At 42.3% G+C, this 14141-nt stretch overlaps 1 protein-coding gene across 3 annotated transcripts in view; it reads right to left on the reverse strand.

Moving 5' to 3' along the window:
• ENTPD3 (ectonucleoside triphosphate diphosphohydrolase 3) overlaps positions 1–14141 on the reverse strand; it is a 40787-nt gene that overhangs the window by 17230 nt on the left and 9416 nt on the right. For all 3 annotated transcript variants that reach the window (XM_007983737.3, XM_007983736.3, XM_073010321.1), the window contains one exon: positions 9619–9736. In XM_007983737.3, coding sequence (XP_007981928.1) covers positions 9619–9736 — 118 coding nt within the window. The remainder of the gene's footprint in view (positions 1–9618; positions 9737–14141) is intronic.

Genomic DNA, 14141 nt, shown 5'->3' on the forward strand with positions numbered 1-14141 from the left:
AGGGATTAGTGTGGACTTATAATAGGAGGTACAGTGTCTGGTTGTCTCTCTTTTTGTGCTGTTAGCATTATCAATGATAATGGCTTAGATCCATTATTTCATTAGGGGTTGCAAATGGTGATATCTTCTTTTTTTTTCTGAGATGGAGTCTTGCTCTGTCACCCAGGCTGGAGTGCAGTGGTGCGATCTCGGCTCACTACAACCTCCATCTCCCAGATTCAAGCGATTCTTGTGCCTCAACCTCCCAAGTAGTTGGGATTATAGGTGCATGCCATCTTGCCTGGCTAATTTTTGTATTTTTTGTAAAGACAGAGTTTCGCCATGTTGGCCAGGCTGGTCTCGAACTCCTGCCCTCAAGTGATCCACCCTCCTTGGCCTTCCAAATTGCTGGGATTACAGGTGTGAGACACCATGCCTGGCCTGTTGCATTTTACTCTTGAGTTTTAGGAATTACTTTTTAAAAAACAATATTGTTTTATAGTTATTAAAATAATTACATAGCTAGTTCTAAAATCAGATCTACAAAACTAGGTATATTCAGAGACATCTAGATTCTCTCCTTGTCTCCTCTTCCTGTAAGTAGTTTCTTTTTTAAAAAAAGTTTAACCAGTGTTTGTTTAAAATAAGCAAGTACATATATTTTTAATCACCCCAACTTCTAGATAAATGGTAATTTACTATATGTACCTTTCTCCACTTTTTTAAAAAAATTCAACAATACTTCCTAGTAGCCACTCCATAGCAGTATATAAATATTCTTCATTTCTTTTTACAGTTGCATTGCATGCCGTTGCATGAACGTAACTTAATTTGTTCTCCCAGTCCAGGCTCTGAGTTTAAATACGTCCTACTTTAAGGAAGACTAAGTATAGTACAGACAAGGAAGATGGAGGGAATATGGTCCCTCTGGAAACTTTGGAATTGGTAGAGCCACTGCCTCCTTCAACTGCCCTTTCTTAACCTTTCCCACCCATCTTCTAACTGCCACAAACAAATAAAAAAAAAACCCTGAGCTCTCTAATTACAAGTTTTACTTGGATGTGTCCATTAAGATGCACGGACATGTGGATTTCATCGACAGTGCCAGAGAAGCAAGGACAGGCTTTCCCAACCTTGGCCAAGGACAGAGCCTCTAATGTAATCTTCCCTCCTGGGGGAATGACCTCCTACAACAGACAAATGACAGCACCATAAGCCATGGGCTTGATGAGCTTGGTGGCTTGATCTCAGGAGTTCAGAACTGAAGTAGCTGTAAGAAACGCTAATAACAACAATTAAATAAATATATATGTTTATATATGTGTGTGTGTGTGTGTGTGTGTATATATATATATATTTTTTTTTTTTTTTTTTTTTTGAGGCAGAGTTTTTTGCTCTTGTCGCCCAGGCTAGAGTGCAATGGCATGATCTTGGCTCACTGCAACCTCCGCCTCCCAGGTTCAAGTGATTCTCCTGCCTCAGCCTCCCAAGTAGCTGGGACTACAGGTATGCACCAACAGACCCCGCTAATTTTGTATTTTTAGGAGAGACGGGGTTTCACCATGTTGGCCAGGCTGGTCTCAAGCTCCTGACTTCAGTTGATCTGCTTGGCCTCCTGAAGTGCTGGGATTATAGGAGTGAGCAATTGCACCCAGCCTGTCTGAATAATTTTTAATACAAAAATATATTAATCCTAAAAAAAGAAATATTTTCCCCTCTGGTGTGAAGGATTATGGATGATCTTACTTCCTTTTCTACTTTTAGATGAAGATGAGGTCTTGCTATGTTGCCCAGGCTGGTCTCAAACTTCTAGGCTCAAGTGATCCTTCTGCCTCAGCCTCCTGAGTAGCTGGGAATATAGGTGCACACCATTGTGCCTGGTTCCATTTTATTTACCTATGTTTTCTGATTTTCACACAATGAAAATATATTATTTTGTAATTAGAAAGTTATTTTTAAAAAGACACAACTCTCTCAGTAAATAAAATGTCAGATTAAGCTCTCAGGCATATTCTTATGTGACAGGTTATTTAACAGGGTTTTCTTTCCACAATGCCAATAAAAACAACAAAACTGTGCTGAACATCACAGGTAAGTGTTCACGTTCCTCATAATTCTTTTCTGTGAAACTAGTAAAATGAATCCCCATACACTGATCATTCAGCTTCAACAGTTAATCAATACACAGCCCACCTTATTTTCATCTATATGCATTCTTTTTTCCATCTCTATGAATTATTGTAAAGAAAATCCCAGGCATTATATTAATTCATCTGCAAACACGTTAGTATATGTTTTGAAGAGGGAAGGACTCTGAAAAGTATAACCATGATACCTAAGAAAAAAATCACTCCTAAAAACGTTCTTAATATTATTAAAGACATGTCAGTGTTCAAATTTCCCAGAATAACTAACTTTTTCTTTATAGTGTGATGAAGAAACCAAAGTCCATACCTTGTACATGCATTTGGATGTTTTTTAAGATTCTTTATTCTTTAACAGTCTTCATGACCCCCTTTTTTCTTGCCATTTATTTATTAAAGAAATAATTTTAATGGAGTAGCTCTCTCATTTTGGATTTTGCTGATTGGATCCATGAGGTGTCATTGAACATGTTCCTTTATCTCCTGTGTTTTTTATAAACTGGGAGTTAATTTCTAGAAATGTGATCAGATTCAGGTTTGATTTTTTTGGCAAGAGCACTTCCTAGGTGTGCTAGGTTTTTCCTACTGTACATCACCACACTGAGGGCATATCATGTCTGTCTAACTTCTTAGGTTATAAGCTCCCCATCACTTTTTACCTAATTGTGCACTTCCTCTTTCTTCAAATACCTTGGATTTGGGTTCTGAACTTCTTCTCCCCTTACTGGCTGCCATTCCTCCTAAGTTCATTTGCTGGATCCTCCTCCTCTCCCCAGCCTCTCAGTACTGGAGTGTGTAAGGCTAAGTCCTCAGATCTCTTTTCTTTAGTATCTACTCACTCCCTAGATGAGCTGGGGCTGGATATCATCTGTATTCTGATGACCCGCAGCTTTATTTCTTCAACCTCCCCATCCCCTGAACTCCTGACTTGCCTATCTGACAGCCACACTCACTATATAGATCAGGAGTGAGCAAGGTATTTGACTCAATACCTGTTTTTGTATGGATTGCAGTGAAGAATAATTTTTACATTTTCAAGTAGTTGGAAAAAAATCAAATGAAGAACAGCATTTCATGATGTGAAAATTATAAGAAATTAAAATGTCAGTGTCCATAAGTAAAGTTTTTTTTTTTTTTTTTGAAATACAAACATGCTAATTCATCTACACATTGTCTATGGCTGTTTTCATGCTAAAGGGGCAGAGTTGAGCAGTTATGACAGAGACCATTTGGCTCACAAGTCTAAAATATTTATCGTCTAGCTCTTTACAGAAAAAAAGTTTGCTGTCCCCTGACTCACATGATTTATAGCCATCTCCAACTTAATATGCCCAAAACCAAACTCTTTAAGTCTTGCCCTGCCCCCAGTATGCTCCACTTCCAGTGTTCCCCAATCTCAGTAAATGGTGTTGTGATGCACACAGTTGCTCATATCCAAACTCTTGCTCATGCATTATCAACTCAGATGCCTCACATCAAGTCCATCATAAAATCATGTTGGTCCTACCTTCGAAATACCTTGCAAATCTAAGCACTTCTCACTCCCTTCCCCAGAACCTTGTAAACCAAGGTTTCTCAACCTTGGTGCTACTGACATTTTGGGGTAGATAATTCTTTGTTGTGGAGGCTGTTCTGTGCATTGTACAATGCTTAGAACATTGTAGAATGGCAAGGGAAAAGGCCAAGCGTGGAAGCTGCTCAGCATTTTCTAGGAAAAGCCAAGGGGCCAGTGTGGCTGGAAGAAAGATGAGAAATGTCCTCTATGCACTAGATGCTAGCAGCACCACAGACCTAGTCATGACAATCAAAAAGATCTCCAGACATTGCAAAATGTTTCCTGGGAGACAAATTCACCTTGTGTTGAGAAGCACTAGTCAAGGACAAATTGACCATCACCTAATCTCTCACCTATACTGATGTAACAGCACTTAACTGGTGTCCTCGCTTCCCATCTTAGCCCCTGACTACGTGTTCTATATCAACTGAGCGATCCGTTAAAAACAGAAGTCATATCATATTAGTTCCCTGGTTAGAATCTTCTAATGGCTTCCCAATATACTTTGAAGAAACTTCATCTGAGTCACAGTCAAACCCTTATGACACCTCAAGGCCCTCCAAGGAGCTGGCCTTGGCTATAGCTTCAGTCTCATTTCTCATCTTTCTTCCAGCCACACTGGCCCCTTGGCTTTTCCTAGAAAATGCTGAGCAGCTTCCACGCTTGGCCTTTTCCCTTACCACGCCTCTGCTCAGCATGTTCTTCCCCCAGACATTTACATGGCTCACTGTCTCATCTCACTTTTGTCTCTGCTTAGCTGTCATATTCTTCATACTTCCCTGACAGTCCTGTTCAAAACAGCATGATCACTTTCTATTTCCCACCCTGCCTTATTTCTCTTCACATCATGTCTCCCTGACTCTCGTTATATGCCCCCCCCTTTTTTTGTCTATCTTCTTCATTGGAATGCAAGTCTCATAACACATAACCACAGATTTTGTATATATTGTTTATTTCTGAATTCCTGGTGCCAAGAACAGTTCGTATCAAACAGCAGGCACCTAATACATATTTATTAAATCAATCAATCAATGAGACTTTCAAACCACCATACATCTCTATAGTAAGGAGATTGGCTAGTCCAATCTGGGCTAAACAAAATACAATCTGCAACAGCTGGTCTCTGGATAGCGGCTGGTGAGAGGCAAGATAGAATGGTGAAACCTTGGGCGTATGTCACCAGAGAGCCTGTTTGCATAAGGTCTATTAAGCCTCCCAGAGGGAAAAGGAGATAGGATTCACAGGCTCCTAGGATACTTGGACTTGGATACTTGGTCCCATGAGAGGAGCACGGAAATTGCTATTTCAATATGGGGAGAGAGGGTTAAACAGATGGCACAAAACTTACTTGAGGGGAAACAGAAGCCAAAGACACGTGCCTCAGCTTGAGCTCCGGCCAACTATTGGCAAAGCATTTTTTTTTTTTTTTTGAAATGGAGTCTTGCTCTGTCACCCAGGCTGCGGTGCAGTGGCGTGATTTCCACTCACTGCAACCTCTGCCTTCTGGGTTCAAGCAATTCTCCTGCTTCAGCCTCCCGAGTAGCTGGGATTACAGGTGCCCACCACCACGCCTGGCTAATTTTTGTATTTTTAGTAGAGATAGAGTTTCATCATGTTGGCCAGGCTGGTCTCAAACTCCTGACCTCAGGGGATCCACCCACGTCAGCCTCCCAAAGTGCTGGGATTACAGGCATGAGCCACTGCGCCCAGCGGCAAAGGATGTTTTTTAATGCTGTGGTGACCTGGTTTCTGATGCAACTCTTTGAGGGATTTTAATGTAGGAGATAGTTAAGTTTAGGCTCTACTGGAGCTTAAGTAATTTTTAGTTACTGGTTTAAAGGAAAGACATTGTGAATGTCCCTTGTGGGGAAAGGCAGCAGCAGGCATGAGTACTGCAGATGAGATGAGACACATGCAGAGAACCCAGCACCTCCAGGGGGTGGCTTCGCTACAAGCAGCCAGAGGCACAGACACCAGCACAGAAACCGCCAGCAAAGGCAATGAACTCATGGAAAACAGTAGCAACTGGGGGTTGATACCTACTAGAAAGAAATTTCTGAGGGCCTAGGCATCTGGGAATCCCTGCTGGGTAAGCAAGCATTCATCACCCCCTTCTGTTTGGCCAAGACAGGGGAGTCCTGGGAAGTTTGCAACAGAGGAACCAGAAACCCAAATTACCCTTGGAGAAGCCACAAGTCTTTGAGGGGATGACACTTGCTGAACTTCAACTCTGTAATTTAAGCTTTAGTTTGTGGTCTTCTGTTCATTCAGAGTATATATGGATCCCTGAGGCTACTGTGATCAAAGAAGGGAAGATCATTTATGGATGTGCTGTGGTCTCCATGACTCTGTGCCTCCTCAAATCACATATGCCATCCAGGGTGGGCCAAGGAATCCTTCCCCTGAGGGACTGCTGTAACACCTCCCCACATAAGTCTTATTTTTCCCCACAGTTGTAAGGCTGTCAGGACTAACTTGATTGAATTGCCCTCCTGGGTCTAAAAACAGAGATCTTGTAACTGTGGGACAGAGTAACAAGTGGCAAGAGGATCCACCAGGAGCTCTGGATTGGATTGTGGTGCCCCATGAATAACAGCTAATGCTCATTGAGCACTTACTGTATGCCAGGCATTTCTTTTACATATATTATGTCATTTAATCTTCAATCACTCCTATGGGGTAGGTATAACTACTATTACGTTTTTTACTTTAGAGATGAGGAAGTCAAGACTCAGAGAGGTTAGATAAGTTCCCAAGGTTCACACAGTAGGGATGAGGTGAAGTCTTAATCTCGATCTTACACTCTCTTCTCTTTACTCAGAGCACGTAGTCTCTTTGAAAGGAGCAGCCTGCTGTCCTATTTCATGGTTGAAGGTGAGGAAATGGCTCAGGAGTTACCCGAGCAGATAGAGAATTGCTGGTTGAGGTCACAGCAGGGCTACAGCTGCCTGTGTCTTGTGGATAACAGTGCAAGCAACACTCAGAAAATATCTGCTGGGTGCAGTGGCTCACACCTGTAATCTCAGCACTTTGGGAGGCTGAGGCAGGAGGATGACTTGAGCCCAGAAATTCAAGACCAGCCTGGGCAACATAGTAAGACCCCATCTCTACAAAAAATAAAATTAGCCAGATGTGGTGGCATTGTCTGTAGTCCCAGCTACTCAGGAGGCTGAGATAGGAGGACTGCTTGAACCCAGGAAGTGTAGGCTGCAGCGAGCCATGATTGTGCCACTGCACTCCAGCCTGGAAGACAGAGTGAGACCCTATCTCAAAAAGAAAAAAAAAGAAGGGAAAATATCCAAGTCCCCTCTGTGGTGAACCCAAAAACATGCCGTGCAAATACCCCTTCAAATAGACTTATTGTTCCAGCTGTCAGCTTCTTCAGGGTCTGCCTGAGCTGCAGAGAGCTGCCTTGCTCAAGATCTTGCTCTTTCCAGGGTGGCAAACATCCAATGAGTGGCAGCAACAGGGGCATTACAGCCAAGCCACTTCACATCATTTCAACCCGGTGCAGCATAACAGATCAGTTGAAGCTTCATCAGGCCTGAGTTGAAGTTTGACTTCTTTTTGGTCCAATCCTTCTCTCTGCCTGCTTTCTGCTATAATGGTGCATCTCTAATAACCACCTTGCATTCCATAATCTGTCTCTACATCTGCTTCTGGAGAGCCTAACCTGGAACACCTGTGCATCAGGGTAGGCAAGCTCCTGGCTGCCCTCCTCGGAGGGCGGATGATCAGAATTCACTCTGATTATCCAAAGAAGACTCTTGGTCTCCCAGTGAGAAAGACTAACTCTGCTCCCCAAGTTTTTCAATGCCATGATCCCCATGAACTTACAATGTTTTGGCAGCTCACTAAGGGAAACAAAGGAGGTTGCTGGGCTGGGAGGACAGGTCTGGAGTCTCTAACTTGTTGTCCTGTGGGCTCAAGGATACACTGGGCACATTCAGAACACCCTGGTTGGGAGGCTACAGGCCAACTCAAAAATCCTAATGCTCGAATGAGGAAGATTAGTTGCTTTGAAAAAGACTTACACATATACACACTCCCTAACTAGGCTCGATTACTTGGACTAATTATACACACTCCCTAACTTGGCTCCATTACTTCGACTAATTACTTAATTGTAAAAGGCAAAATTATAACACTTTGCATAGAAAAATGTCTGTAAGACCTCAAGATAGGAAAGGATTTCTTAAATAAAACATACAAAAAAGCAAGCCACAAAAGGGAATATTGATGGTTGTTTTTACATAAGGATCAAGAACCTCTATTCATCAAGAGACATCACAAACTAAAGAGACAAACTACAAACTGTGAGAAGATATTAGTAATAATATGATAATAATAATGGCAAATAATTCATATTTAGAATATTTATAAAGAATTTCAATGAATTAGTAAGAAAAATTCAATAATTCAATAGAAAAATGAACAAAAGACATGAACATGCATTTCACAGAAAACAGAAATTGCTATAAATATATGGAAAGATATTAAGTTTTATTAGTAACCAAGAAAATACAAATGCCTATCAACAAGGAAAAATGAGGCTGGGTGCAGTGGCTCATGCCTGTAATCCCAGCGCTTTGGGAGGCCAAGGCAGGTGGATCACTTGAGGTCAGGAGTTCGAGGCCAGCCTGGCCAACATGGTGAAGCCCCATCTCTACTAAAAATACAAAAATTAGCCAGGTGTGGTGGCAGGCACCTGTAATCCTGGCTACTTGGGAGGCTGAGGCAGGAGAATCGCTTGAACTCAGGAGGCAGAGATTGCAGTGAGCCAAGACTGCGCCACTGCGCTCCAGCCTGGGCAACAGAGGGAGACTCTGTCTCAAAAAAAAAAAAAAATGAGCAAGATAGTTACTCATATCAACACAGATGAATCTTAAAAATCCAATGTTGTTAGTGAACAAAGCAAATACAGCATAAAATATGTTGATTCCATTTATATGAATACATGTTTGATTTTGTTTTAAAAAACAGAAACACTATATACATAAGACGAAACTATAAAGAACAAGGAAACAGTTAATATAAAACTCAGAATATGCTGTGGAAAAGGCAGGGAGCTGCATGGAGGATCATTTATTATCATTGCTGCAAATACTCCGTTTCAGGGGCCGGCACCCCATGGGCCAAATCCAGTATACCACCTTTTTTTTTGTACAGCCTGTGAGCTAAGAGAGTTTTTACATTTTTTAATGTTGGGAAAAAATTTACAAGAAGAATTACATTTCATGATGTGAGAATTACATGAAACTCAAAATTTCAGTGTCCATAAATAAAGCTTTACTGGAACAGAGCCATGTCCATTTGTTTACATATTGTCATTCTCTCTCTGCCTCCCCGTCAGTACACATGACTACTCCTTATCACTGTTGGAAGACAGCTTTCCATGTGTTCCTTGTGTTTCCCTCCACAGCAAAAGGCAGACATGCTCACTGCCCATTATAAATGCTTCTCTAAAATCCCAGACTTCCTTTCCTATGACAGAACCTATTGCATGAGTGCATACTCTCTGTCCCTCTTTCCATCATCCTGGGCAAATTGGGAATCAGTACCAGTGTAAGAAAATGCTGATACTCTGGGCTACTCCTGTGAGTAACAAATTATCCTTTGTTTCTGAACCAGGAGTCTTGTGTCTTCCAGCATCCATGAAAATATGGCAGGGTAAAATCTCAGACCATTCACAGTTCTTGACGCCACCCCTTCCCATGTATACAGATTAAAAAACTGAGGCCCAGAGAAGGGAAGTGACTAGAGCAAGTTTATTCCACTGATGAGTAGCAGCACTAGCACAAGATCTCCTATTTCCCGACTCCCAGTCCAGTGCTCATTCCCTGCCTCCCAGCAACATCTAAGGACCTCTCCAGGCCTCCAAGACACTTAGAACTTCACCTTGCTTCCCATTGCAACTCCCAGACACACTTCAGTCCTTACCTTTCACACTACATTTGAAGGTTTGACTGACCACTCCGGTATTATTCTCTTTCTCAGCTGGCCATTGATACACGTAGACTGTGGTTCTAGAAGACCCGGCATCCAGCACAATACCATACTGAATAAAAAGGGAAAGGGAGAGTCAGAAATGGGCGGGACTCCTCTGATCACTGCTTTCTCGGTGGGCCACTGAAAACCCTGAGTACCTTAATCCGCACTGCTTCACTTAGGGAAGGACTGATCAATAAGAAAAACTATTTCCTCCAAACCAATTTTGTCTCCTTGGATTGTGGAGGAAGAGGATGAAGACAGGTAGGGCAGGTTCCAGGAAATAATTATCACTTTGCCATACATTAGAATCACCTGGAGAGCTTAAAAAATCCCCCAGTGCCAAGGCTACACCCCATACCAATTAAATCAGAATCTCTGAGAGTGGACTCAGGCATCAACAGGTTTTAAAAGTCCCAGGTGAGTCCAACACTCAGCCAAGGTTGAGAATTGTACTTCATAGATCTTGTATACAATCGGGTTGCCTGGTTCTTCCTCATTCAGACCTCTGGGGGGAGGTACAAAAGCCATCTTCATCTCAGAAGGAAAATGAATAGTCACCTGGATGCCCTATATTTCCAAACTTCTAGGTTTATCAGTCTAAAAATAAACAACCAAAATGAAAGCGTAGGAAGAAGCTATAGGAAGTTTTTCACATGGTAGAGGCATTTCTTTTTTTCTTTTTTTGAGATGGAATTTCACTCTCGTCACCCAGGCTGGAGTGCAATGGCACGATCTCAGCTCACTGCAACCTCTGCCTCCCAGGTTCAAGAGATTCTCCTGCCTCAGCCTCCCAAGTAGCTGGGATTACAGGTGCCTGCCACCATCCCTGGCTAATTTTTGCATTTTTAGTAGAGATGGGGTTTCACCATGTTGGGCAGGCTGGTCTCAAACTCCCGACCTCAGGTGATCCACCCGCCTTGGCCTCCCAAAGTGCTGGGATTACAGATGTGAGCCACTGTGCCCGGCTGAGGCATGTTAATACCTGCATCAGTGCTCAGAATTAAAGTATTCATAATTAAGGAGAAAAAAAGCAAAATAAAATAATATTAACATATTGATCCCACTTTGGCAATGTGTATGTCAACAAATGAACAGGCAGGTGTTGCTGGGCAGTGCTGGGGCTGCCTGTGTGCAGAAGAGTAGGCTGACAGTCCTGGACCGATTTGCCCAACTTGAGCAGGCACTAGAAAGCTTCACCTGCAGGTTTGGCCCAGCCCAGGCTCTGGACCAAACCTGACCAGGAAAGAGCATGTATTTGTAGCCTATAGAGTTTGGAATTAGCAATGCATACCTAAGCCGAGTATCTGCTTGTGCTCACAGTCATCCCAGGGCATCCAGAGGCCTTCAGGGTGGCCTGAAGTCCCCTACTCCACCACCTTTGGGTTAACCTAGCCTGTCCCACAGAAGATGATGAAGCTGGGTCTGGAGGCAGGCTGACTCAGATAGATTCTTGATTTTATGATACTGGCCTGGGTCAGTTGCCTGACCTTTCTGGGTTCCCTCATTTTTAGAGGACTTATTTGCAGAAGTAAATAGAAGACTATATGCCTGATGCTTAGTGGCTACTCATAAATACAGGCTATTAGCATATATAGAAAAGCCAGTCAAACAAAATAAACAAATAAAATCACAAAACAAGAAAAACAGAAAAGAAAACAAAGTATCCCTCAAATCCAGATATTGCGTTAGCCCTTGTTATATCTTTTCTAATGATATATGTATATATGTATCTGGATATATACACATATCATTGTATATATGCAGTGGTGCCATCATGACTCACTGCAGCCTCAACTTCTCAGGCTCAATCGATTCTCAGCCCCAGCTTCTCGAGTGGCTGGGATTACAGGTGTGCACCATCACACCTGGCTAATTTTTGTATTTTTTGTAAAGACGGTTAAGTCATGTTTCCCAGCCTGGTCTCGAACTCCTGGGCTCAAGTGATTCACCCACCTCGGCCTCCCAAAATGCTGACTCTTTTCTTAAAAGAGACCATGCAATGCTCTTTTCTTAAAAGTATATCATGAACATGTCTTCCTGACAGTAGAAACAGATTCATATCACCATTTTCATACATTCATTGTATTCACTGTTAGATACAGAGTAATTTAACCAATTTCCTGATCCTATACATTTAGGAGGTTTCCAACTTTTTATTATCTGTATTACAAATGCTTGTTTTGTTTGAAATGGGACCAAATTTTTAAAAAGTTGCTCCAGCTCCTGAATCATAGCCTCTCCATTATTTTGAAATAGAACATCTGTGTCCACTGGTATGCGAATTTGGACAGTCTCTTAATCTCAGCCCTTCAGTATGATGAATGTTGATCAGGATCCTGACCTGACATCCCTCATGGGGAACAAGGGTGGCATTGTTCATAATCTGTCACAGGCAGCGACTCACAATGAGATTAAAGCACAGGTTGAAACTGAAGGCAAGAAGGAAACCAGGCACTAAATTAAAGAGGTCCGGGCCTCTATATTCTTGGTCTGCTTTCTTTCCTCCCTCCTGATCACCACCACTCCAACTGGCCCTGCCACGCCTGGTGCTGACCCATATAACAAGAGGAGAGAGAGAATAAGTGAAAAACTATCACCTTCCTTTCCTCAAATCTTTATTCCAACCCTTCTAAAAGGGTGCATGTCTTCCCTGTGTGTGAAGCTCAGGGCTGCTGGGCCAAGATCAGAGAAGAAGCGTATCCATTATCATTTGTAACTCCAGCTGGGACCCAGCTTTCACCAGGATCTGCAGCACCCAGACTTTGCTCTGTGAGACTGGAGAAACAACTGTCCCTCCGGCACCTGCTGATGTAGGCCCACCTCTACTGACTCACACTCTTCTAGCCCTACCATCATTCACTCACATTTTCGAAAGTGGGAAAAATGGTCTTTAACCAGTTTTCAGAGCTCTTTTGCCTAAACAGTGAAACTCAGTGTGATTCTTTTGGGGGAGAGGGGATGGGAATCAATTTCAGTTCAGCTAGCCAGTTGATGTTTGGATAAAAAGTAATAAGTAATCCACTGTCTAATGCAATGTCAGAAAAAATCATGGCTTGAATGTGGATCTGAAGCAGTGGGTTAACTAAAAGGAAACAGTCTTTCAGTTTAGAAATGTATAGAATCAGGAAATTGGCTAAATTACTCTCTCTACAGTGAATGCAATTAATGTTAACTGAAAGGGCCAGTCTCCGTGGTCCAACACTTAAGGATTGGGTGATCTGTCTAAAGCAATAGCAAAAGCAGAGTCATAAGGTCAACTTTCTTAGATTTGTTTATTATTATTATCATTATTACTATGATAATAAGAATAGTAGTAGTAATAAATCTTGTCCGGCACTTATTCTAGGCACTGCAGAAAGTGCTTTGTGTTATTGCCTGTATAAGATATATGTCATGTCATATCATATCATATCATATCATATCATATCATATCATTCGACACATGGGCAAACTGAGGCTTACAGTAGTACATAAATGCCCAAGATCACAGACCTCGGATCAAGCCTGAGTCTAACGGACTCTAAAACTTGTACTCAGAGCCATGATGTTTTCACTGAGCTCCAAGGAAACCAAGTCTAATGGTGTGACTGTTCAGTAATCAGGCGCTTTGCAGACTTTTTTATTTAAACAAAAAGTCCCTTGAAAGTAAACTCTTAGTTAAGGGGTGTGCAGATCTGGCTGGAAAAGAGGACCCATTTTTATAAGCAGCCCGAGTTTTTCTGAAAAAAAAAAGAAAAGAAAAAAGAAACTAAGTATTCAACTCTTGCTCTCCAAGAAATAGACCAGGGTGGGCTACAAGGCACCAGAAATCCACGCTGATGAGCAAGGCTCAATGAGGGAATGATTTAAACACAGACTGGGCCAGTGGTTGTGCTTTGGAGAGTAATGGCTGAGCATGGGAGTGTAGACTAAAATGGCTTATGATCTTGAACCTAGTGTGGGGAACTAATGTGGGCTGAGCAAGTCACAGTGGAAAAGCCCATCCTTAAAACTTTAAAACTGTGCAGAACCCATCTTCAGCAGTGACATCACATGGCTGCAAGAGACAGTTCAATAGTATCGATCACTGGGCTGAGAAGCTCTAAAGTTCTAAAGGGTAGGGAGGGCGAAGCCTCAAGAGGAAGGTGTTGGACTTCACGATAATAAAGCGCGGGAGTGGGGGCTGAGTGAAAATTACAAGTGATGGCATCATGTTTACTCTTCAAGCTTGTGGAGCAAGTCAGACCAGTAACACAAGAGACTTGGACATTTTTGCCCCTTGACTGCGTTTTAATAGTTCTGCCCATAACCTCACATAAGCCAAGGTTAGGCAAGCCAAGGTTAGATTTAATAGCCAGGTATGACCTTGCATGAGAATCCTCTGTAACATTTCAGAGCCCTCCAGATAGGCTGTTGTAGACCTGGCCGTTTAGAACCAACTGTCAGCTGCACACAAAAGCAAAACAGGGCTCATGGTATAAAAAAATAAACAT

This window comes from Chlorocebus sabaeus, chromosome 22 (genome assembly GCF_047675955.1).
Source record: "Chlorocebus sabaeus isolate Y175 chromosome 22, mChlSab1.0.hap1, whole genome shotgun sequence".
Lineage (NCBI taxonomy): Eukaryota > Metazoa > Chordata > Mammalia > Primates > Cercopithecidae > Chlorocebus > Chlorocebus sabaeus.